Source organism: Podarcis melisellensis, assembly GCF_964234715.1.
Source record: "Podarcis melisellensis genome assembly, chromosome: 16".
NCBI lineage: Eukaryota > Metazoa > Chordata > Lepidosauria > Squamata > Lacertidae > Podarcis > Podarcis melisellensis.
This window is the reverse complement of record NC_138533.1, coordinates 39,711,473-39,736,723: the sequence shown is the minus strand read 5'-3', so window position 1 is coordinate 39,736,723 and position 25,251 is coordinate 39,711,473. Positions and strand designations below refer to the sequence as shown.

Genomic DNA, 25,251 nt, shown 5'->3' with positions numbered 1-25,251 from the left:
TCTGGCTTGTTTAGAATATATATCCTGATCAGGACTGGCTCGAGACATTTTGCTGCTGTAGTTAAAATGCCCTGCTGCTGCCCAGCTGCTGCTGCCCCCAGCCCCCAGTGTGCCCTCTCTGCCACAAGCCTTGTCATCGCAACTGTACCCTCACCTGCAGCCGCACCTGTGCTGCTACCATGACGCAGCAGCAGTGGCAAGGGCAACAGCACTGCGTTGGCAGCATGGTGGGGATTGGAGTCACCATCTGAGGCAAATGGCTTCACCTTGCCTCACCCACTGGCTGCCCCAATCTTGATGTACCCTTACTGCTCTGGGCACTGGGTGAATACATACATAATTGCAGAACTTGACGCTCTCCAAAAAGGCAGAAAGTGATTAAAAACATGCCTTGAATCATCCGCAAATGGGCTTTAGGCCTGTCAGCAGCTGCCCATGGGAAAAGTTGGCTAAGTCGGAGTCTCTGCTGGGAAGCAGAGGCATGGAAACATCTCCTGGCCGAAATATGAGGTCAGCGTGTTCTTTCAGGGTTTGCTTTTTGGGGAGGAAATCCTTTGATGAGGCTGTAGTCTCACACAGGAGAAGGTACAGTCCCTGCTCCTACCTGGCAGTGTCCCTCTTGCAGCTGCTCTCAGAAAAGGCTGCTCCTGTGTGAACGGTTGAATCAGGTGCAGTCCATTGAGGATGTTGAAACTGGATTCTTGGTATTCCCAGTGGCCTATTAGGGGCTGCTCTGTATGGGACGGACCAACATCCTAGAAGCTTGGTTGGCTGTCTCTACAAAAATAAATGACTCAGCATTCTAGCTTGTTTACAGGCACAGTTCAAAGTACTGTTTTTGTAGTTTTTTGCTCTCTTTATTTTTGAACATAAAGCACTTTATTTATTACATTCATTGCATTTATTTATATATTTATTATATGATTATTTATTCTGTTCCCATTTGTCTGATTCTTTAGAGTTTACATCACTAATACCAAAACATCTAACATGAAGTAAGAGGGGAGAAATGGTGTGTGTGTGTGTCAGACAAAACTAGAATTTGTTAGTTCTGCCTGCATTGGCTTTGGCTCCACTTCCTGTGAGCTTCTCTGACCTCCGCCTTATCAGTCCTACCAGTCCAAATGGGCACCAGACACCATGACTCACTTCTGTTCAAAAGTGGCAGATAGATAGTACTAGAAAGCTGTACAAAGGGACCCGTTTCAGCAGATGCTGCAGTGGGCCTCAACGTATTCAACTTTCATCTCTGAAGTATGTCTTCTGGTGCTTGGATGCCCCTCACCTCTTGAAACCCCTGTTTTCAGGTCCATTAAATTAAACTACAGTAGATCCGGAGACTTCAAGGGAATACCAACGCTGCGTTACGTGGCTCCAAAGAACTTGTTTGACAATGGTACAGACTATCCTCCCAACGAAGGCTTCTGTCCGTGCCGCCAGTCTGGAATCCAGAATGTCAGCAGCTGTCAATTAAGTACGTCTAATAAGTATTTTGGTCCCTGCCCCCAGCAGTCATCCGTGTTGTCCAATTTGTTGGGTTGGGGGGCTAGAAGTGTTTAGACATCTCTTTCATTGTTCTGTTGCTGTTTGTTTTGCAGGAAAATCTGGTACTATAACCCAACCTTTGCTAGCCTGGTTCTCACCAGGTGTTTGGGGGATTCCAACTCCCACCAGCCCTTTCTAGTATGGCCAGCAGTCAGGGTTGATGGGAGTTGTAGTTCAGCAACAGCTAGAGGGTGCTAGGTTGGGAGACAGCTGCCATAGCCTCTCACATGAATGTGGAAAGCCTGCCTGATGTGGAACTGGACGCATTGCCAATCTAGCTCAGAGTTCGTTTTGCCCATTCATCTCGGCCAGACTCCTTTTCTAGCCCTCCTGCCCTAGATTTCTTAAGTGGAGTTGCCAGGGTTTGAACCCCTAACATTTGTATATAATTTATTTCCCAAGATTTGGTTGCAATAAAATCCCCAGAGCAGTTTACAAAAGCCAAGTGAGTGCAACAGCAGCTTCCTGTAAGATGAAAACTTGGATTGTTCCTCTGCCTTACAAAATGCTCAATATCACAAACTGTTATGGGAGAGAACAATGGCAATGCTGTTCTCTGTGGGGATTGTGTAATACGTAAAATGCTGTTGGGCAGACTTCATTGTGCGGACGTGTTCTCTCAGTGTCGTATAATTGTTAGCACCTCTTGGGGACATACAGGCTCAGAGGCTGACTTTGGGCTACTCTCTCTCTCGGCCTAACTCACCTCCATGGGGCTGTTAAAATAAATTGCAGTGGAAGAAGCCATATTTGCCACCATGAATACCTTGGAGAAAGGGCAGGATATAAGAAGAGCCTGCTGGGCCAGCCAATGTCACATCTAATCCAGCATTCTGTTCTCAGAGTGTCCAGTAACAGAATCATAGAGTTGGAAGAGACCCCAGGGGTCATCTAGTCCAACCCCCTGCAATGCAGGAATCTCAACTAAAGCATCCATGACCAGTGGCCATCCAACCTCTGCTTAAAAACTTTCAAGAAAGGAGAGTCCACAACCCCCTGAGGGAATCCGTTCCACTATGAAACAGCTCCTACTGTCAGAAAGTTCTTTGTGATGTTTATTTGTAACTTGAATCCAGTGATTTGAATCCTATCCTCTGAAGCAAAAAAAACAAGCTTGCTGCATCTTCCATCTGACACCCATTCAGATATTTGAAGATGGCTATCATATCTCCTCTCAGTCTCCTCCTTACCGGGCTAAACATACCCAATTCCCTCAACTGCTACTCTTGAGACCATTTATCATCTTGGTTGCCCTCCTTTGCACACATTCCAGCTAGTCAATATCCTCTTTGAATTGTGGTGCCCAGAATTGGACAAATGACTCCAAGTGTAGTCTGACCAAGGCAGAATAAAGTGGTACTATGTCTTCCCTTGATCTGGACACTAGACTTCTGTTGATGCAGCCTAGAACAGCATTAGCTATCAGATGCCTATAGAAATAATCTCCCCCCTTGAGCCTCCCACCAGCCACTGGCCCTCAGAGGCATTCGGCCTCCAACAGTTGAGTTAGTCATCATAGCCAGCTAGCTAGTCCTCCTTTTAAGCCATCAAACTTGGTGGCCATCTCTGCTTCTTGTGGGAGCAGTCTCATGAGAAAAGGCGGTGGCTGAGTGCCAGAGCTTCTGCTTTCCATGCAGATGGCCCCACATTCAGTCCACAGTGCCTTGAGGCAGAGCTAGGAATGTCTCCTGCCTGAAACCCTGGAGAACCTCTGCCAGTCAGTGGTAGACTGTTCTGAACAAGATGGATGACCTCGGGTCCGACCCCATGTATGTCAGAATGAGGTTTCCAGGGGCCAAGAGTGTCTTTTGTTGGCACTTTTGCCTTAGCTAGCAGAAGGAAAATACATTTCTCATTTGCACAATTCATACTGGTAGCCTAATCTGGATGGTGGGTTTTTTGTGTTTGTGTGTTCATGGATCTTTGGTTAACTTGTGTTAATCAGTGGCTTTCCATTCACAGCCTCTCTCTTGGAAATATCACCCATTATTTACCCTAATCTGTAATGCTCTTCAGAATTAGGACAAGTATTTTCAAGCTGCCGTTAAGAAGTGGCCCAGTCCAGCTGTGTTAGGTGCCAAGTTGGTTAAAGAGTATGTAATACAGAGACCCCCTGTAGTGTGTGGGATTCTGAAATTTGTGGCTTTACAGTTTCAGGACTGATGTATAGGTGTGCAAAGAATGTGTTTTTTCAGCTGTTGAGTCTTGGTCCTCACTCATGCTTCAGGTGAATCGTTTCCTTTTAAGCAAATGTCTGCTTGCATTTTTTATTTGCTTATACATTTATTTTCCTTTAAAATGGGGGCAGGGGAGGGGGCTGCTCCAGGAATTGGTAATGAAGTTGCTGTCCACAGCCAGCTTTTGCTTCATCCTTGGAAAACCAGCCCCAGCTCAGCCCCAGGGAGGAAAAGCTGCAATCCGTATTGAATGCAAGGGCTATATTGAATGCTGTGGGTTAAACCACAGAGCCTAGAGCTTGCTGATCAGAAGGTTGGCGGTTCGAATCCCCACGACGGGGTGAGCTCCCGTTGCTCCCTGCTCCTGCCAACCTAGCAGTTTGAAAGTACGTCAACGTGCAAGTAGATAAATAGGTACAGCTTCGGCGGGAAGGTAAATGGTGTTTCTGTGCGCTGCTCTGGTTCGCCAGAAGCGGCTTAGTCCTGCTGGCCACATGACCCGGAAGCTGTACGCCGGCTCTCTCGGCCAATAAAGCGAGATGAGCGCCGCAACCCCAGAGTCGGTCATGACTGGACCTGATGGTCAGGGGTCCCTTTACCTTTATATTGAATGCAGTGAAGGCTGTTGCCTCTGGGAAGCCTACAGGCAGAACGCAGGGGCACCAGATGGCCCTGCTGTGAAAAGAGTTTGCTGGACTGGAATTTACCTTTGGTGTGAATCCACAGGGCTGCTCCTACATTTTATGTTGTCTTCCTGAAGGCCCCCACTGCTCTAAAAACATAGTCTCTCTGTATTTGCTCTCCAAATATGATTTTTGGCACTTTTTTGCTGTGGTCAAGGCTTGCATTCGGCACAGAAGATGCTATTCACAGTAATGTCTGATGTTTGTTTGTCTGCAAAATCATATATTTTTTCCACCCACTTGCGTGTCACACAATCTCCGTCCTGCAGCTTTGCATGCAGAAGATCAATTGTTGTGATTGTTTTTTAAGTGACGTTTCTAATCTTCATGATCATAAAGGGTGTGAAATACTGTTCATCATGTCAAGTTCCTGGCTGAAATATTCCAAAGGCTAAAAATTAAAAAAAATCACAGGATCAGGGATGAGTACAGGTAGCGAGATGATTCTATGCCTCAAACAGCTTTGTTTTCATCTGCTTTTCTTTGCTGCTTCTTCTCTAGATGCCCCAGTATTCATGTCCCACCCACACTTCCTGAATGCTGACCCAGAACTGTTAGAGACAGTGGATGGCTTGCATCCCAACGAAGAGAAGCACGGGCTTTTTGTGGATCTGCACTCTGTGAGTGAACCATTCATCCACTAACTCTGATGCTTTCTTGCTTGTTTAGTGGGTGTCACTGTGGTGATGGAACCGGGAGGGGGGGCTTTTTAGGTTAGAGAACAGGCAAGTCAGAGGAGGCGTGATAGAGGTGTATAAAATGATGTACGATGTGGAGAAGGTGGACAGAGGGAAGTTTTTCTCCCTCTCTCATTTTACTAGAACTAGATTGGGCTTGGGAAATGACACTTGCAAACCCTGCTGTATTTAACGTTATCAGGCTCTTAGATGTAAACCTTCTGGTTGCCTCTTGATTACAGTAATATTTTATCAGCACAATGAGGACCCTTATCTGTGACCCACAAATATGGCCTGTTGAATGGAAGAGTAGATTGCATCACTTTAGATTATGGGGAGGCGAGGAGGGATACCATGCTTTCAATGCACCATCCTGTTAAACATAATGGTCTGTAAGTAGAAAATTAGCAACATTGGTGGGGGTGAGGAATTCTAGCCTGACTTTCTTCCTGCAGTTCTAGTTTTCTACATGCAAGGAGGGAGCGCGGTGTTCACGTTTTCAAATGTCCACATATGCAGTGATACAGTCCATTTACCATCACATTGTACTACATGGGTGGACCAGGGTTATTTTTATGATGATTATTGCTACCGCTACCACCCACCCTTCACCAGCAGGCAGGTTACAACAATTACAAATGGAAAAGTTGAAACAAATATGCTATTCCAATAGTCATGAACGTAACTTCTGTATTTTCTGTTCTTTTGAAATTGAACTGGGAAGTTACTCTTGGTACAAACCCAACAGCCTTTCCTTGATCTGTAGAAGGCAGTTTTACAATCTCGCCTGCTTGCACCTATATCTAATCTGCTCTCCGTGTCTGTCATCTGTTTGCGGCATATGGCTTGCCATGGATTCCATAGTACAAGGATATTCTTTATTATTGCACTGATTAAGGTAGCTTTAAAATCATAAATCAATTAGTGCAGTGATTTGTCTCAAATGGTGGGGGCTGGCTCTGTCTCCTTGTGGGAGTGTGGGCAGGACACCTGAAGGTGAGGCATGTGGCGATACGGGGTAGCGGAAGAAAGATCTGTGGCAGACAAAGCAAGAATTGCTTTCTTCCTCTTGGCAGAGGTTTGAACATTGCAGTCATCCAACCTGTAGCTTTCTTGGCATGTCCAGCCAAAACAAGTATGGGGAACCTTTGGTCCTTCAGATATTGCTCAACTACAACTCCCATCACCCCTAGACATCGGCCATGCTTCCTAGGGCATGTGTTTAGCAACACTTTGACAGCCAAAGGTTCCCTACTCTTGAGTTAAAGGGACGTCAGGTAGTGTCAGGGACTGGCTGGACCCTGATGAGTGGAGGCTGGATAAGGAGGATAAAGGGGGTTGGAGACTGACTTGGAAGAAGGGAGCAGTGATCTGGGGGAGCTTGTAACAGCCAGGAGAAGAGAATCAAAGACAGGAGACGCCTCACTGGGTGCACACCTAGGAATAGCTGAGGGACGAAGGATTGAGGGACGTACCTTGTCCTAACGTGTAAGTGTACTTTTGAGAATAAAGAGTTAATTCTTCCCTCTGGACCTTCCTTGGCTGACAGCACTATGGCAGGTAGTCCATCAGACTCAGGATGGCCTATGATGGCCAGGAGCTTTCAAAGGCACATGGATGGAGCACTTACAGCTTCCAGATGTTGTTGTACTCCACCTCTCCTCAGCCTCAGCCAACAATGCCAGAGGCCAGGGATGAGGGGAGTTGTAGTTCAGCAGCATCTGGAGAGCGGCAGGTTCCTGACACCTGGTGTACATGGTGCATGCAAAATGTGTATTTTGTTGTTGGACTCCATCTCCCATCAGTCCAAGGCATTATGGCCAAGCAGCAGGGATGATGGGAGTTGCAGCTGGAGTGTTGCAGCGCCTGGAGGAACACAGCCCCCCCTTCCTGGGACTAATGGTGCAACTCAGCTTTGTCAATGTTACTTGGCAACCAAGGTGATAGCATTTTTAATTTCACCCAGTGTTGCAATAAGATGGTTAGGAGAGAACTGGAACAGTAAATGTGTAGATGAGAGATTACAGTTAAAAACAAACCAATAAAAAACCTCCTAAACATCTTCCTAAGTGGGGAAACAGTTGCAACACAAAATCTGTTACGTGCAACACAATTTTAAAAACACAGAGAGAGAGAGAGAGAGAGAGAGAGAGAGAGAGAGAGAGAGAGAGAGAGAGAGGACAATAGTTTTATTTAGTTTTATGAAACTAGCTTAAGTTATTATTTAAATCATTTTTATGTTTTATTTTTATAAGTAACAGAACAATCGCAACACAAACACAGCTACATGTTGTACACAAAATAATTACATCAGCCATCTCTCACTTGAAAAGAAACTAAAATGGCCTGAACACACAAATTCAAACAGAAGCAAAAAAACAAAAACAAACCAGCTTTCCTTTTGCCCAGCAGGTCACACGAGGCCGAAGAGCCTCTCCCAAAGGATCTGAGGATTAGGAGGTCTGGGCTCCTTTGGACTGCTTCACATTTCCAAAAAAACAACAACCCCAACCTCTAAGAAGTATATAATCTAGCTCAAAATATCAATTAGAACATCACCTTAGTTGGTTAGAACATGTTGTTGATAAGTCCAGTGTTGCAGGTTCAATCCCTGTATGGACCAGCTGCGTATTCCCGTAATGCAGGGGGTTGGACTAGATGATCCTCAGGGTCCCTTCTACCTCTACAGTTCTGTGATACAGTAAAGACCCACATTTAAAGCAACATAATTAATAGAAGAACAAAAGAGTATTTTAAACATAAAAAAGAAAAAGTTTTTAAAAATACAATATAAAAATTCCACATAAAAAGAAAGTAACACAAAGAAATGACAATGTTACTGGTGGTTACAGTGTTGAACCCATGACCTGCCGGACCAGGGTTCAAATCCCCACGCAGCCCTGGGCCTCTCAATATCACTCAGCCTAGCCTACCTCACAGGGTTGTTGAGGACAAAATGGGGAGGGTAAGAATTGTGTTTGCCCCCGCGCTCTCTAGAGGCAAGGTGCAGTATAAACATCGCAATAAATAAATGAAAGTGCAATATACCCCTACTCATAATTTGATATTGCATTAGACCATCTCAGGTATGTTGGATCTTGAGAAGAATGGTGCTTTATTCAGCAAACATTGTCTCCAATTTTACATCCTAGATTTTTACTTTCCTTCTTTTACTCTAAGACCCATCTGCACTATACATTTTAATGTAGTCTGCTTTAAACAATCATGGTTGTCCCCGCAACGCAGAATCCTGGAAACTGTAGTTTATAGAGTTTAGTGAGAGCTGTTAAGAGGCCCCTATTCCCCACACAGAGCGACAATTCTCAGAGTAATTGAACAATCAATCCCTCTTCCTAGTAAACTCGTTTGGGAGAAGCCATGGCTGTTTAAAGTGGTATGATACTGCTTTAAATGTATAGTTTTGTCATAACTGCATATTCAGAGAGCTATAGCAGGTCTCTGGTGGAACTACATTAAGCCTAATCTTTGAGCTTTTACACTGGACTAATATAATAATATAATAATATAGATTAAAGGAAAGATTGTTTTTAACATGCTTCTGATAAGTTGTTTGATTTTTTAAAAAAACTAAATGATTTATTACACTTTGCACCCCAAGGCACTTGAGATAGCATTTTTGTCTCGTAACAATTGTTACCTCATAGTTGCAGAAAAGCCAATGGTAAGGGCTATTTCCTGGGCCTTCTGCACTCCAAGCATGTTCTCTAAAATGGCAGGTTTGTGTTCTTTGTCAGGTTAGAAAGACCAGGGGTGGTGACAGTCGAGTAAGTTGTATTTTTATGTGTATTTCCAACAAATACATAATTTTGTATGCCCCTTTATATTCTTTTGTTCTACCCCAAAGGGATTTCCCTAAAGGGATACAATTGTAAAAAATAGCTAACTTAGAACAGGATATACAACAGCATAAAAGCAGCCAGGGCCAGCCCTGTCATTAGACAGAGGGAAGCAGTTGCCTCAAGCAGCTGGTTTTCGAATTCCAGAGGGGCAGTAAATTACGTATAAGTTAATGGACTGCTGTATTCTACTGCCAAGGGCAGGCACTTCACAGGATTGTCTGCTTCAGATCCCAAAATATTTAGGCATCCCTTTTGCTGTTCCTCCTCAGGCAGCATGATATATTGGGCCCTAAATGAGGGTGTTTCAAGCCAGAGCTGGACAAGTTGACAGCTCTTTATTTGAAAGAATATTGAAACCTGGACAAGGAAAAACATTTCCACCCGGCGCATCACAGAGATTTAATAATGGCCACAGACTTGGACAACTTTAGAAGGGGGTTGGACAAACTCCTGGAAGATAAGGCTTTCAGGGGATTCTAGCTACAGAGACGGTTCACTGGTGTCTGTGGTGGTATCCTTCTGGATACCAGTTGAGACAGATGTGGAAGGCCGTTAATAAGCAACAAAGAAAAGTAGTTGTTGCTGGGGAGCGCAAGTGAGGAGAGTGCTGTTGCGCTCTTGGCCTGCTTTGGGGCTTCACTCAGTTGGGAGAGCATGAGGCTCTTCAGGGTGGTGGGTTTGAGCCCCACGTTGGGCAAAAGATTGCCGCATTGCAAGGGGTTGGACTAGATGACCCTCAGGGTCCCTCCAAACTCTACAGTTCTATGATTCTATGAATTGTCGGTGCCTGGCATCTGGTTGGCTGCTGTGAGAATAGAATGCTGGAAGGGGAGCAGGGGACTTTGGTCTGATTCAGCATGGCCCATAGTGTTCTTTGGTTATCTTGTGTCAAGATAACAAAAAAACCCTCTGGTGAATGACCTGTGTTTTCTTTGCCCCTTACAAATTGTGACAATTTGCTATGCAGCAGGCAAAAACCAAATGGCACCAGCCAATCAGCCAAATGGACAAAATTCCTACCGGGCCCCTGCCCCCAAAGCAGATGATCCCATGACAGGCATAGCAAGGTCACGCGAACAACCCTGAACATAGGGAGGGAGGGTGGGTGATCCGATGCGCGCAGTGAAAAGAGGAAGCTCAGTGCTGCGCGCAGGGTATTTAAAAGCTATGGCTGTCAATCTCAAAATGGCAACATATAAATCTCCCCAGCAACAGATAGAACCCAATTGTAATGGTGGCTAACATTCTTTTCCCGCCCAGCAACAGTGGGGTGTCTTGTTAGCCCCCACCGCAACATGTGCTCTCCATGAAGGAGAACGCGCTTTATCAAACTGCCATTATAAAAATTGATTGTGAAACCACACCTGGAACACTGTGTACCATTCTGGTTGCCCCACCTCAAAAGGAAAATGGCCCAAGGCATGTTGGCCAAGGTATGCTAAGTGTGCTGCAATATTTCAGTTAAATAAAAGCCCTGATGGAGTCAGGGAGGTTGCCTTTGGGAGAGGCATCTTGTCATATATGAGTCACTGATCACTCTTCTCTTTAAGAAGGCAGATCTGCAAGGCAGCTCAGGTAGAAATGCCAGCACTAGCTTCCTCCTGACAGCAGGTAATTCTTATACCTGGACAGAAGTGGGAGTGTGAAGAGTTATGGGAGTCCATCAAGGATCAACAAGTAGATGTCTAGATGGTTTTTGCAGTAGGCTGGCAAAGGTTTCAGAAATGCTCTTAGCTCCAACAGACCCTCCAAGTGGTCTGTCCCTATTTTCCAGGGATAGTCCCGGATTTACAGAAGCCTTCCCGGTTTCTGATTTGATCCTGGAATGGTTTTTGCTTAGGACATCTATTTTCATCGGAGAAATGTAGGAGGGTATGCATAGCTCACCTTGTACTAATTTCTTCTCTCTCTTCCTCATTGTTCCATACCTGTAGAATAGGAATATTAATAGGTTGTCTTTGATGAGTTCTTTATGACAGTTTTTGTATTTACATCCTTAATCTGTACTTAATCAGAATTAGCCTGGTTAGGACACTGAACTAGAATCATAGAATCATAGAGTTGGAAGAGACCACAAGGGCCATCGAGTCCAATGCCCTGCCAAGCAGGAAACACCATCAGAGCACTCCTGACATATGGTTGTCAAGCCTCTCCTTAAAGACCTCCAAAGAAGGAGACTCCACCACACTCCTTGGCAGCAAATTCCACTGTCGAACAGCTCTTACTGTCAGGAAGTTCTTCCTAATGTTTAGGTGGAATCTTCTTTCTTGTAGTTTGGATCCATTGCTCCGTGTCCGCTTCTCTGGAGCAGCAGAAAACAACCTTTCTCCCTCCTCTATGTGACATCCTTTTATATATTTGAACATGGCTATCATATCACCCCTTAACCTCCTCTTCTCCAGGCTAAACATGCCCAGCTCCCTTAGCTGTTCCTCATAAGGCATCGTTTCCAGGCCTTTGACCATTTTGGTTGCCCTCCTCTGGACACGTTCCAGTTTGTCAGTGTCCTTCTTGAACTGTGGTGCCCAGAACTGGACACAGTACTCCAAGTGAGGTCTGACCAGAGCAGAATACAGTGGCACTATCACTTCCTTTGATCTAGATGCTATACTCCTATTGATGCAGCCCAGAATTGCATTGGCTTTTTTTAGCTGCTGTGTCACACTGTTGGCTCATGTCAAGTTTGTGGTCAACCAAGACTCCTAGATCCTTTTCACATGTACTGCTCTCAAGCCAGGTGTCACCCATCTTGTATTTGTGCCTCTCATTATTTTTGCCCAAGTGCAGTACTTTACATTTCTCCCTGTTAAAATTCATCTTGTTTGTTTTGGCCCAGTTCTCTAATCTGTCAAGGTCTTTTTGAAGTGTGATCCTGTCCTCTGGGGTGTTAGCCACCCCTCCCAGTTTGGTGTCATCTGCAAATTTGATCAGGATGCCCTTGAGTCCATCATCCAAGTCGTTGATAAAGATGTTGAATAAGACCGGGCCCAAGACTGAGCCATGGTTTGTTTTATACCGTGGCTTAATTGTGAATGTGCCTCCACCACCCCATGGGTAGCACAAACAAGCGTTTGTGTAGCTTATGTGCAGTTTGTTGTGCAAACCTGAGTAGTATGAAACAACACATGAACACTAAGCCTGAAAAAAGCTGAGCTTAGGTCTTAACTCATCGGTTGTAGCCTGTCTGAAACAAACCATGATTTGGGGTTACATGACAAACCAGGTTATATACGTGGTACCTGAGAAGGGTTGGAAGATGGAGAGGGGAAGAAGCATATTCACAGTGAAGTCATGGTTTGGCTTAGCATGTCACATGAACAAGGCTGCTGTGTGACTCCTGGGGTCCATCTGGCAACTGACTCTACCCCTTCTGCCATCTTTCTGGCTTGTCCTCCAGGCTGCCATTTTGCACCTGGCGAGTTGGTGGCCCTTGGGGTTCTAGCTGAGAAAAACACCACGCAAATCCCAGAAGCCTTTGGGAAATTTGCTCACCCATGGAGGTAATGAGTAATCCATGGGAGGTAATCCAACTGAGTTTTCTTTGGCGTATACCCATTGCAATGAACAAACTGGTCCTTAGTCATGGTCCTTAGTTTCAGTGGGGCTCCTCAGAGTGGGACTAACATTTTGTACAACCCACTGGCTTCATTGCAAACCCTCTAGCTTTTGCAAGCCACAGTCATGGTGATGGGCCACAGGTGAGTGTCATTGTAACATCAGGAGCACCTCCCTTGACATGCTGGATTTTCTTATCTTTATGAGTGCTGGAATCTAAGGCATATATAAAAAAGGTAAAGGTACCCCTGACCATTAGGTCCAGTTGCGGACAACTCTGAGGTTGCACGCTCATCTCGCTCTATAGTCCGAGGAATTCAAACTGCTGACCTTCTGATTGGCAAGCCCTAGGCTCTGTGGTTTAGACCACAGCGCCACCCGCGTCCCTAAGGCATATGTACTTTGTGTCATATTGAAATAAAAAGAATTGTGCTTCTCCCTGCCACACACCCTGGTTGTGTCAACCATAAAACCAAGCACCACAGCAATAAATACTTTATCGAAGTAACTGTAATTAAGGAGATAAGATATTTAGTGGCTGGTGCTAGGAGGTATATTGCTTCAACAAGATAACTACTAGGCATAAAATGATTTTTTTTGGGGGGTGGGTTTGAATTGTGTCTTGACTACTCTGGGTCAATGAACCTGGCCAGTCCTGCGGCAGAAGTTTTCCTCTGGCTGTCCCCACTGTCAGAGGTGACATGTCTGGCAGCCAGGGAGGGGCGTTTTCAGTGTTGGCTCCTCATTTCTGGCCCATGCTTCCCAAACAAGGGAGGGATATACCTGGAGCCACTGTGATGTAGCTGCTCCTAACTCCCATCAGCAAGCATGACCAATGGACAGGAACAATGTGAAGAATAGTTCACAACTGGAAGGCACCACATTGGCAGTGGAGGCTGGTCTATCAGGGCAAATGGGGCACTGCCCCACAAACTGGCCCCCACCTGCCTGCCACCCAGTGCAGAGGGAGGCACAGCCTATTAGCTTCCTCCTGCTTAGTCCAAGTGTTGCGCTTGTACTCCGCAGGGAGGAAGATTAGGACAAAAGTAGAATAGCAGGCTTTGTCTATCATTAGCTTTGGCGCCACCTAATGGTGGGCTCCCTGCCTCTCAGCCTGCCGGTCCCCGTGGCCAGCGGCTGCCACTGCACATTCACTGCCTGTGGGGTAGAGGACCAAAGATGGGAAGCTCAAATTCGTTCTCAGCTATGAAGTTCAGTGAGTGATGTTGGACCAGTCAGTATCTCTCTGCCTGACTGACTTCATAGATTTTCTTGTTTTTACAAGTGCTAGAATCTAGGGTAGATGTGCTTTCTGCCATGTTGTGTTTCTCCCCCACTTCACTCCATGCCAGTTGTGCCAGCCATAAAACCAAGAGCCCTGGAAATAAAGACTTTATCAAACTTTTGATGGTTGCTTTTTATTTTGCTATACTGTGACTTCTTTTAAAAAGTGACTTAGTGTTTTGCTGCTGCTATCTCATTTCATTGCTTTTTTAAAAGGCTTTCATTTGGTTTTGTGTGCTGCTGCTGCTGCTGTGAATTGATTTTTTTAGGCTGTCAATCCTGGAAGAGCAGTGTAAAAGTACTTAAATGGGGGAAAAGTTTTTAAAAGATAACATCCATCTCTTTCCTCCTAATGCAGTTGACTGGCATTCCTATGAATTGCTCCATCAAGTTGCAGCTGAATCTTTTCATGAAGAGAGTCCCCGGCATCTGGTAGGTAGCAATGTTCTCCAGGTGCCCTGAGCCTGCTTGTTCTCAACCCTGTGACCCTCTGCTCTCTCCATCTTGGCTGTTCTTCTCATCCAGATCCACCCCTTCCTCAGCCAGCTTTGGCCAGATCAGGTTAGCGCAAGGATGGATAACATTTATCAGCCTGAGGGCCACATTCCAATCTGTGCAGCCTTCCAGGGCCACATGTCAGTGTAGAGCAGAGGCAGAAATGGACAGAGCAGTGAATGTAAATTTTATCTGTGTACACTAGGCTAGTTTTTACACACCCACGCACACGCACACCCACCCCTGTATCCTCCATCCAGACAAGCAAGAGGCATTATCAGAATTCAGGGACCATATTCCAGCCATGCAAAAACAGTTGAGGTGAAAAGCAGAGCAGTTACTGTGGGTGTTTCTGGAGTGAGAGGGCGGCCTGGGAAAACTTCTTAAGCCACGCAGGGCCATATCTGGCTCCCTGGTCTGAGCTTCCCCACCAATGAGCTCTACAAAAAAACCAAAGGTTTTGATGAGCGCATGCGTGCATGCAAGCGCACACCTCCCCTCTCTACTCATGCAAGCAAGAGGCATTAATCACCGTTCAAGGCCATGCTCCATCCAGGTAACAGCATTCAAGGAGGGATGAATGCCTGGAGGAGCATTTTCCTTAAAACTATAAGATCAACTATAGCTTGCCTATACAGCAAAGGGATGTGGCTAGGGAGAGCTCCAAGGACCCAATACAGAGGCCTGGAGGGAAGCATTTGGCCCCTGGGCCTGAGACCTCCCACCTCTGCCTTCGCATGGAACATTCAGCTGGGCCCTAAATCCAGAAAGGAATGTTGAAGCAGCGGTCACACCATCAAAAGTTCTTGCAATTCTCATTGTTGTCCCCTAATCTTTCAGGCAAACAGGGTCAATCAAGACAGTTGTGTTACCTCTCCTTTGGTTCTCAGAGGTGAGTTGTGAGAAGCTTGCAGTGGGCTGAATCAGGCCAAACACTGTTACTTCCTCTTTTATTTTTTATTTTTTAAAAGTGGGGGTGTTTAAACGTTTGTTGGTCTTGCGTAAGCCAATTTTGTAATGGCTTATTCAACACTTGGCTTCAAGTTTTAAATCTTTTTGCCATGAATCACGCCTCTGTCCAGAATAATCTCTTCTAGAAAAAGCTCCCCCACCCCACCCCTTTGTGAGAATGCAACTATTTTTGCCACTTTTGATACCGTCTGGATTAGGCTCTGCAAAATGAACCAAAAGAGGCTGATGTGCATGTAACATTGTCTTCCCTGCCAATCTGGGGCCACCCTTGGAAATGCTGCCTAGACCCTGGAGCCCAGCACTACTACAGCGTGTGACAGGGGGACCTTTTCCAATCCCCAGGCCTCCTTTCCTCTTGTGCCACCTTCCAGGGGCCGCCTGCTGGTGGGGAGCAGGGCCAGAGCCCTGTGTGCATCCTCTGAAGAGGGTGGCAACACAAGAACAGGCTTTTTCAATGCTGACTCCCCCTTTAATTAATGCTCTCCACAGGAAAGCAGGCCTGGCGCCATCCATGTCAGCTTTTAAGCATCCTAGAGTAGCATTAGCTTTTTTTGCTAACTCCCTAGATACTTTTCACATCTACTGCTGGCAATTCAGGTGTCCCCTGTGTTATATTAGACACATTGTGTGCCTTCTGGGGTAGCTTGTCTATCTTTGGTCGCCACCTTGCACTCAGCTTATCACCTGTGGCTCCTCTAGAAGTTGTCAGCCAGTGACAGCAGTCCCATTCCGGGAATGGCTTTGCCAGGCCAACTATACCAGGTGAGGGTAGACAATGGGTCTCAAACCCTCAGTGAGTAAGGGACTTTGCCTGCATGCGAAAAGAGGCTCCAGCAGATTGAGCAGACGAGGCCAATAGTGGATCCAAAGATCAAGAAGGCGGTTTCTGCTGTAGAGGGAAGTGAGGGGCAGATGGGGGTCTTCAACCCCATCTAGGAGAAGAAAAACTGATGCTAAACCTCCGCTGCCTTGCGGGATATCTTTCGGAGAAGAAAAGGCTAAGGAGTAAACCCTACAAAATCTTGGGTGGAGTCCCTCACAGGGTTGGATAATGCCTTCTACACCTCCTTCCGGCAACACCTGCAGCCAGACTGGTGCCTAACGTATTGCTCTACTTTCCTTTGGACCACATCAGTGAGGCTGAGGGGGGAATCTTGTTGTCCGGGCAGCCCAGGAACTCCATACACAGGCTTGCGCTTCACCCCCAGAGGCACACTCCATTGTCTCGCAGGACAGACGGATGCCAGCAAAAGTAGTTATTCTCAACTTAAATGAAGAACCTGACATTTGTCCCTATTGAAATTCATTTTTTTAGTTTTGGCTCAGCCTTCCAATCTGATATAGTAAAGATTAATCAACAAAAGCTATTTTGTGAGTTGGAGAAAGAACTGGAATTCTAGAATTCCTAATCTATCTCTTGGTGTGGGAAAATACCCTACCCCAAATTGTAATTATACTACTAAGCATTCCGTTAGTTGTCCCATCTGAAATACTGTCAAAATACTACTACTACCACAAATACTACTACTACTACTAATTTATACCCCGCCCATCTTGCTGGGTGTCCCCACCCACTCTGGGCGGCTTCCAACAAAATATTAAAATACAGTGGTCTGTTAAATGTTAAAAGCTTCCCTAAACAGGGCTGCCTTCAGATGCTTTCTAAAAGTCTGGTAGTAGTTCTTCTTTTTGAGCGGGCGTTTCACAGGGCTGGTGCCACTACCAAGAAGGCCCTCTTCCTGGTTCCCTGTAACTTGGCTTCTCGCAGTGAGTGAACCGCCAGAAGGCCTTCAGCGCTGGACCTCAAGTGTCTGGGCTGGACAATGGGGGTGGAGACGCTCCTTCAGGTATACTGGACCAAGGCCATTTAGGGCTTTAAAGGTCAGCACCAAGACTTTTAATTGTGCTTGGAAACATACTAGGAGCCAATGTAGATCTTTCAAGACAGGTGTTATGTGGTCTCGGCGGCCACTCCCGGTCACCAGTCTAGCTGCCACATTCTGGATTAGTTGTAGTTTCCAGGTCACTTTCAAAGGCAGCCCCACATAGAGCGCATTGCAGTAGTCCAAGCGAGAGATAACTAGAGCATTCACCACTCTGGTGAGACAGTCTGCGGACAGATGGGGTCTCAGCCTGAGACAGAGATGCTACAGTATTTTATATGGAATGAAAAAAATCACCTAGGGTAGCAGCCAAAACTCTGTATTTTTTAAAAAAACCAACCAGTGGTGGTATGACAGTACGTAGCAGAAAGGGTACACAACAAAATTGACTAAGTTAAAAGAATGTTTTAAAGAAAATCCACTGTTGGAGGTGGAAGAATTGATAAAAAAGAGATATGCTTAAATATATGCTGTGTTTTAAAGTAAAGAATTGGGAATCTAAATTTGAAATTCTTCTCTCAGTATTAGCTACTATAAGAACCTCTTCCAATATTTTCAAATTAGAGGTGCGACCTCTCTGATATGGGGAAGTCAGGAAAGAGGGAAATTGGAAATTCTATTTATCTCTCATTTGGATAAAAGCATAATTCTGTAAACTTCTGCAAGATTCTGTAAACTTTGGTTTACAGGATACATATGTTAGAAAATGGGTGTGAGGTTTGGATCAAAGAATAACCAGGCAACAATGGAACTTTATTTGGGACAATTTCCATTCTAATATAATTCCAGCAAACCTAAAGGAGAACTATTTTTAAACCCTCTGTCAATGGTATGTAATGCCTTTTAAATTGAATTTAATATACAAATTAGGATTGGATAAATGTTGGGATATGTGGATCAAATAAAGCATATCTTTTGGAATTCTTCTCAAATAGAAGCATTCTAGAAATTTGTTCAGGCGAATATCTCTGATATGTTAGGAAATCATATACGCTAGGAACCTAAAATATTTCTGCTTGGTTATCTAAAAGATGCCATTCTGGAAAATGATCAAGAACTAGTGCTCAACCTTATAACTGCTGTTGTTTATAATATCTAAAAACTGGGGGCAGAGGGAGTATATATCTTACTGTATATGAATAGACTGAAAAATATTGGTCCATAGTAACTGTGATTAAGCTAACATTACAAAATAATACATATAAACCAGCCAAACAAGTTCATGGGGAAATGAGTATTTTTTGTAATGTTTTGGAGCCACAAGTCCAACCTTATGCTGCTTACAGCCTGATGTATCAGTATTTTTTATGCTCTTTATCTTTGGTTTATTAGGTTTATTCATAACCTTATTTATTTTAAAATACGGACACCCATTTCTTCATTTTGCGCAGAGCGGAGAGATCGAAGGTGATGTATTCACAATGTACCGTACCTTTATGGTGACTATCCCTGCGGTGCTGAACTATGCTCAGTATATCCTGGTTGCCCTGGGAGGTTTACTGCTTGTGACTGCAACTCTTCTTGGGCTCAGGAGCAAGGTAGGAATAAAACGACATCATTATTATCGATTGAATTATGTAAATTATTATTTCACTTTTCCATGTAAATATGCACTAAGCTGTTTATGACAAAAATCCAAATTGGTGCATAATTACAACATCAATAAAATAATAAATCAAATCAAAACTGAACCCCTGAAATCTTTGCTCCTTAAATCCCATGATTGACTTGCTTTCAAACTGGAAAATTCATATTTGTTTCAGAATGCAGGTTTTGGCTTTCCTTTTTATCCTCTCACATTTTATAAAGGAAGGCCAAAACTCAGAGCCAGGCTGTACGATCTGCAACAACTCTATGGCGTGACTCTTGATGGATTTGCATCACCAACTGAGGGGGCAATGCTTTCATTCCCATTTCCAATATGGGAAGTAGAATGGCAAGAAGAAGAAAAAGTCATATTTACATCCCCCCCCCCAAAAGACTAGTTTTCTACAAGTTGGGAGGTTTCTTGTATTTAACATGGTGTGCATTCAAAGATGCTATTTCTGCACCGGCTGCTGAAGGTGGTACATTCCTTGAACAGCTGTCTGATGTGATTCTGTCACTCTTGAAGTTCAGCTGTATGTAGAAAGCTTTGCTTTTAAAAATGAAATAGGTAACCTGGCAAAGAAACAGAAAGTGCCGGTAGTTGTTGTAGAAAGCTTAGAGGGAGATGTTTGAAAAGAACTTTATTCTCTTTCCAACCAGGAAGCATAGACCCCGAATACTCCTGATTCCACCCAAATACATACCTTGTGACTAAACTATATAATGACACTAGACAGGCAGTAATGAGATCTCAACTTTTTAGAGGCTGGAGAAGAGAGGTATAGAACCACACATTTCAGCCCAGAATTCTGCAGTTGAAATCTGCAGTATTTTTTAAAACATTAAATTAAATTAAAGGAAATGCCTGAAGTCTTTGTCCTATCAGTTTTCATTCCTTATCTGCATTGAAGTGATTTGTCAAAAGGCTTGTGCATACCCTGACTTGAAAAGGCATCTCCAAGGATCTTTTGACAAGACACTTCACTTCCTGGATTTCTCACATCATGTGCATCCACACTTTTTTAAAGTGCGCGGGAGGGAGCAAAGTTTGAGTGGCTTTGCTTAGAACGTGACTTGGAATTTTGTGCTGTACCAAAATAGTTACCAAATCTGTAGGGTGACGTAGCAATGAGTTTTCCCACTGGTGCCTTCTTCACTGGCAATGTTTTAAGCAGGGGCAGAGAACCCAATGTTTATAACTCCCATCACCCCTGGAAATTGGCAATGCTTGCTGGGGCTGAAGGGGCTGGACTAGATGACCCTCAGGACCCCAACTTTACAATTCTATTATTCTGTGACTTGTGGAGGGCCACTGGCCCCCCACCCCTGATTTAAAGGTACTCTGTAAATCTCCTGGTCACCATCTGCCAAGGTTGGTGGTGCTACATTTTGAGCGTTGAAAGACGGATGACCAGTGATGTGAGTTCTTGCTGTCAAAGGGATATAGGTGTGCGCTAGATGTTCCATCTGATGCATGGGACGAAGTGGACTCTGGGCAACCATCAGTTTGTTTGGAAGGCGCTCCAGTGATTTTGGCTGTGAGTTTTGAAGATAACACAAACAACTATGTTAACGGGCTATTGGAGTAGGACAGCTTTCTCCAACCTGGTGCCCTCCAGATGCCCCTTCCCTGACCACTGGCCAGGCTGGCTGGGGCTAATGGTAGTTGCCATCCAAACATTCCCACACTGGGGAAGACCAAGAGCGGGGCTACTAAATCAGCTGCTTGCGACGGCGGACTGAGTAATTTTACAACAAATGTGATTCCTATTAGTAAGCAAGTATATTTTCTCGCCCCGTGCTACTAGAAATTATTTTCCTGTTTTTGAAAACAGGAAAAACCTGTCCCTTCAAAAGCTTGCAAATGTTCACAGCCATGAGAGAAATCAGTTACCAGTTGAGTTGAGTTCAACATTGCTAGGATTTCCTTTTGGAATCCTTTTCATGTGTGGCAATAAAAATAATTGCAATCTTTATTTGAGGTGACCAGGGGGTTGGGGAGCTAGTAACAACAACAACAACAACAACAACAACAACAACAACAACAACAACAACATACGGTATTTATACCCCGCCCTCCCCGGCCAGAGCTGGGCTCAGGGCAGCTAACACCAGTAAAATTACAGTAAAAACATAATGGGGGGCAATTTAAAATACAGGTTAAAGTGCGATTTAAAATGCACCCTCATTTAAAAGTAGCCCCTAGTTAGAAAGGAAGTTGTTATTGCCCCTCCCCCATTCTTTGAAGCTGCTTGAAGGAGCCTCTCCTGTCTGCTCTGTGCCGCTTTGTCTGTTCAGTTGCAAATCCCTTTGTTGCAAAATGTTGCAGGAGGCAAGCTTAAGCAGCCTGTTCTGACAGACTCTTAAAACCATTTAAATTGATAGCATTGTATCTACTATTCATTAGGTTTGCTTTGAAGTTGGTCATGCTCCTCGGAAGTTGAAAAGTGTGTTAGAATCACAGAATCGAAAGGGACTCTGAGGGCCATCTAGTCCACCCGCTGCAACGCAGGAACCTTTTGGCCCAATGTGGGGCTCAAACCCACGACACCAAGATTAAGAGCCTCATGCTCTACCGACTGAAATAAACTTCAGAACTGTATTAATTTAATCTTACCCAGTTTTCGCCAATTTAGGGAATCTAGGCACTACTAGGATTGAATGTGAGGAAAAAACAACATCCGAGGAATGTTAGGAAGTAATAAAATAATACATCTTATTCTAATTGCCCCTGCTAAAAAAATTGTGGTTTTTGCTGTCACCTGGTTATCTTGATCTGCTGGGGAAAAAGACACAGTAGCAAAGGTTGAGCAATCTGGTATGGATAGTAGCAGAGGGGTAATAACCTCACTCCTCAAATCTTTATAAAGAGTGCAAGCCAGAAGCACATGAGCTACTGACTCAATACGGCCATCTCCACAGGGACATAAGGGTTTTCCTAGTGGAATTTTTAAAAATCGACCCTCAAGTACAGCTGATGACTTTGGGCATTCCCATCCATTCTCCCTCCATGGGTTCTGGTGAGGTCTGGCATGGCTGGTAGGATCAAATTTGGCAGACTCTGCCACCACCTGACCAGTGCTGGAAGCCTGGCTTGCTGCAATAGGGAAGGACTACTCGGAGGAAAGGTGTATAGCTCAGTGATCCAGGTTCAGTCTCTCGGGTGCTGTAGTCTTTCCCCTTTGTTGCCTCTAACGTTTGGCAGCCTCTGAAGTCAGAACAGGGACTAGATGGGTAGATATGTTCCTTGTTTAAGATCAAGAAGTGGTGGTGAGGATTTCAGCTCAGGATCAGAGTTGGGATTTTGATGTGTTTGTGTGCTCTTGTTTTTCTTAAGCAGCAGGTCCCCAGGTTGCCTGCCCAAATACTTTCAGGCAGGAATGGGAAAAAAAGTCAAAAACAGAATGAAAAAGGCTGAACTTTGTAGGGGGAGGAATGAAGAGTTATTGAAACAAGCAGGGTGCTCAGTTCTTGGGTCAGAGACTATACTGAGACCAGTCAGAAACACATTACAGTACTCATTCCTTGTGGTTTTATTGTTTGTTTGGAATGCCTCTGGTCATGTGCAGTGTGCCTTTGAGTTAATACACCGGAGGGGGATCCTGGCTGTTTTGCAGGGAGAAGGGTTTCCAGGCAGCGGGGGGGGGGGATTATTTCTCTCCACCTGCCCCCAACCCCCACTTCTCTTTTCACGAATAAAACACTTAATTTGGTTCCAAATAACTACTTGGTGGGTGTACAAACTCTGAGTAGGTTCATGCAGGCATAGATCACTTGATTACTGTGTCTTTGACAAAAGGCAGCTGAATGTGTAAACTGACAGTTTTTGAAAAGTGGTGTGGTAATCATACGTATGATTGGCTTGGGGTCAGAAATGGCCAATTTCAGCAATTCCCAAATCACATGCTCTCATGATGACACTGGGATTTCCCCCATATTTATCACCAGCCCTCACTCTTCTGACAAATTCCTTATCCAAAATACCATATTTTGTGTTTTTTATATTCTAATTTTATGTTGTGAACCACCCTGAGATCCAGGGGTATAGGGTATACAAGTCCATCCTCCAGATGTTGTAGACCCCAATGCCCATCTACCCCAGCAAGCACAGCTCCCCTTCCCCCCCCCTGAAAATTTGGGGAAATGCTGGCCCATTAGATTCACGTCATCCTTGATATGAAGAGATGAGTGATGAGTAGACATAGAAGTTTGGACCAAACTATACTTCTTTACAGGGTTGGGAATCTGTGGCTTGTCAGCAGTTGCAGGACCACAGCTCACACCTCATCTGGCCATTGGCCATGTTGGCCGGGGGCTGACGGGACTTCTTAAGCTCAACAATATTTAGTTGACATTTATCTTGCACCTTTCTTCCAACATGTGATCAAAGGCAGCATAAATGCAATTTCCAGGTGACACCCATCCCAGGCACTGACCAGATCCAAACCTACCGTATTTTTCGCTCTATTGGACGCACGAGACCACAGGACACACCTAGTTTTAAGAGGGGGAAATCAAGGGGAAAAAATATTATTTTCCCCCCCAGCCCCAAAGAGCAATGGACAGGCTGCATGCAGCCTGTCCGCTTCTCCCAGAGCTTCTCGGGGCTGCGGGGGAGGCCCATGTTCCCCCCCCCCAGCCCCAAAGAGCAAAGAAGCCAAGACAGCGAGCGGGATCCATAGCCGCGCAACCTCTCCAGCCAGGAGCTAAACCTCTCCAGCACAGCTAAAGAAGAAGACAAGGCAGCAAGCGCGATCCATCCCGCTTGCTGCCTTGGCTTCCTCTTTAGCCTTGCACAGCATCTTTAGCCTTGCGCAACGGGATGGATCGCGCCCGCTGTCCACCGGGGCTGGACTAGATGACTCCTGGGGTTCCCTTCCAACCCTGCAATTCTATGACCTTGGAAGGTGTCGGGGGTTTCCACCACTGGAGGCTTTTAAGCAGTGGTTGGGGGACCATCTGCCTGGCGTTCTTTAGCTGTGATTCCTACATTGTGAGGGGGCTGGGCTAGATGACCCTCAGGTGGACCTCCCAACTCTATACAGTCCTACAGTTCTGCAGCAGGAGATCCACAGCCACTTCATACAATGCCCACTCCCAATTTTCATTGGAGAGACACTGGCTTCAGTGTCTAGGTAGGTACCCCCCTACCTGCCACACTTCCCCCACCCCACTTAAGCTGAGGGAATTCCTGCCCAGAGAAGCTCCCAGGTGAGGCAAGGGTTAAGATCTACCTCTGGTGGATTGCGCTCGCTGCCCTGGCTTCCTCTTTAGCCTTGCGCAGCCTCCCCCCGGCTGGAGAGGTTGCGCAAGGCTTTTCTAGAGGAGGGAGAAGGGACTGACTGGCGGTGTCAGTCCTTCTCCCTCCTGGGGAAAAGCCCGCAAGCACCGCGCGAAGCTTGTGTGGGGCTCTTGGGGGCTTTTCCTGCCTGCCTCCCCCCTGCATTCGCTCCATAGGACGCACAGACTTTTCCCCTTAGTTTTTAAGACGGAAAAAGTGCATCCTATGGTGCGAAAAGTACGGTACTTAGCTTCAGCAAGCTGGTGGCCTCATGTACCAAGATCCATCCTCCAGGACCCATCTTCTACCCATATGATGTTGCTGTTGTTCACAAATCAGCCAGTTTCCTTCCTCCTTCCAGTAGTAATAACAGTTACTGGTTGCTGATCAAGAAAGTTATCAAATGTTCTGCTGTCCTGACTACACTCTAAATTTAGAGTTTTTCTGTCTTCCTCCCCACCCCACTGCTATTACATTTTAAAAAGTTATACATTAGCTAATTTGTGAATAATGTGTCCAGTTTGGTCCTGTGCAATACTGATTCAATGGACAAAATTCCCCTGTGAAGGCATAGTGCTGGTAGTTTGCTCATTAAGGGCTGTTAAGTAGCCTTGCAGCTCCAACTTGCAGCTCCAACTAGAGTGCATTCCTTGATTTCCTTAGCTGATCGTTTTAATATTCATTAAACTTTTAAGCATGATTTTTTTTTATCAGCTGGAGTTCTACTGAGATGCTGCCACTGTTGGGCAAAAACGTGTAAGAAGGTTGAATCCTGATTCTTTAAAGCCCACTTTGTTTTAAACAATAAGAATTCCTTCCAACTCAATTGCACAGCTATCTGTGATTCATAGCCTGGATTATCAAGTAAAAAATATGACTATAGTAATTAAATGAAGCTCTAATCTCACTCAAGCCAGTTGAGAATGGTGTTCGCGTGAAATCTTCATTCTCTCAACAGACATTGAAAGATGGGCCCACTGAGATGCGGACCCAGTCTGGCACAAAATTTTCTAATCCTGGATCCGGCCCTGGCTATAAGTATCGGGGCCCACAGGTAAGAGCCCCCTAGATGGGAAGCCTTATCCTGAAAAAGCCGGGCATGCAAACAGAGAACTCTCTCTCTCTCTCGCTGCTTCTTGCCCCATTGGGGAATCTGAGCAAAGTGAATGTGGCAGAGGGACAAGTAGAGCCAAGCACTTTGCCTGGACCCCAAGACGTGCAAATGCCTGAGCCAGCCGTGATGCATGGCCAA

The 25,251-nt window shown here is 45.2% G+C and overlaps 1 protein-coding gene across 5 annotated transcripts in view; it reads left to right on the top strand.

Annotated features, from left to right (window-relative positions):
- The window catches only part of SCARB1 (scavenger receptor class B member 1), a 53,368-nt gene that overhangs the window by 24,608 nt on the left and 3,509 nt on the right, over positions 1-25,251 (top strand). For 3 of the 5 annotated variants that reach the window (XM_081892810.1, XM_081892814.1, XM_081892811.1), the window contains exons 7-12: positions 1,308-1,474; positions 4,907-5,025; positions 14,140-14,213; positions 15,117-15,168; positions 18,523-18,669; positions 24,958-25,053. In XM_081892810.1, coding sequence (XP_081748936.1) covers positions 1,308-1,474; positions 4,907-5,025; positions 14,140-14,213; positions 15,117-15,168; positions 18,523-18,669; positions 24,958-25,053 — 655 coding nt within the window. The remainder of the gene's footprint in view (positions 1-1,307; positions 1,475-4,906; positions 5,026-14,139; positions 14,214-15,116; positions 15,169-18,522; positions 18,670-24,957; positions 25,054-25,251) is intronic. The other 2 variants (XM_081892812.1, XM_081892813.1) reach the window with 1 other exon arrangement.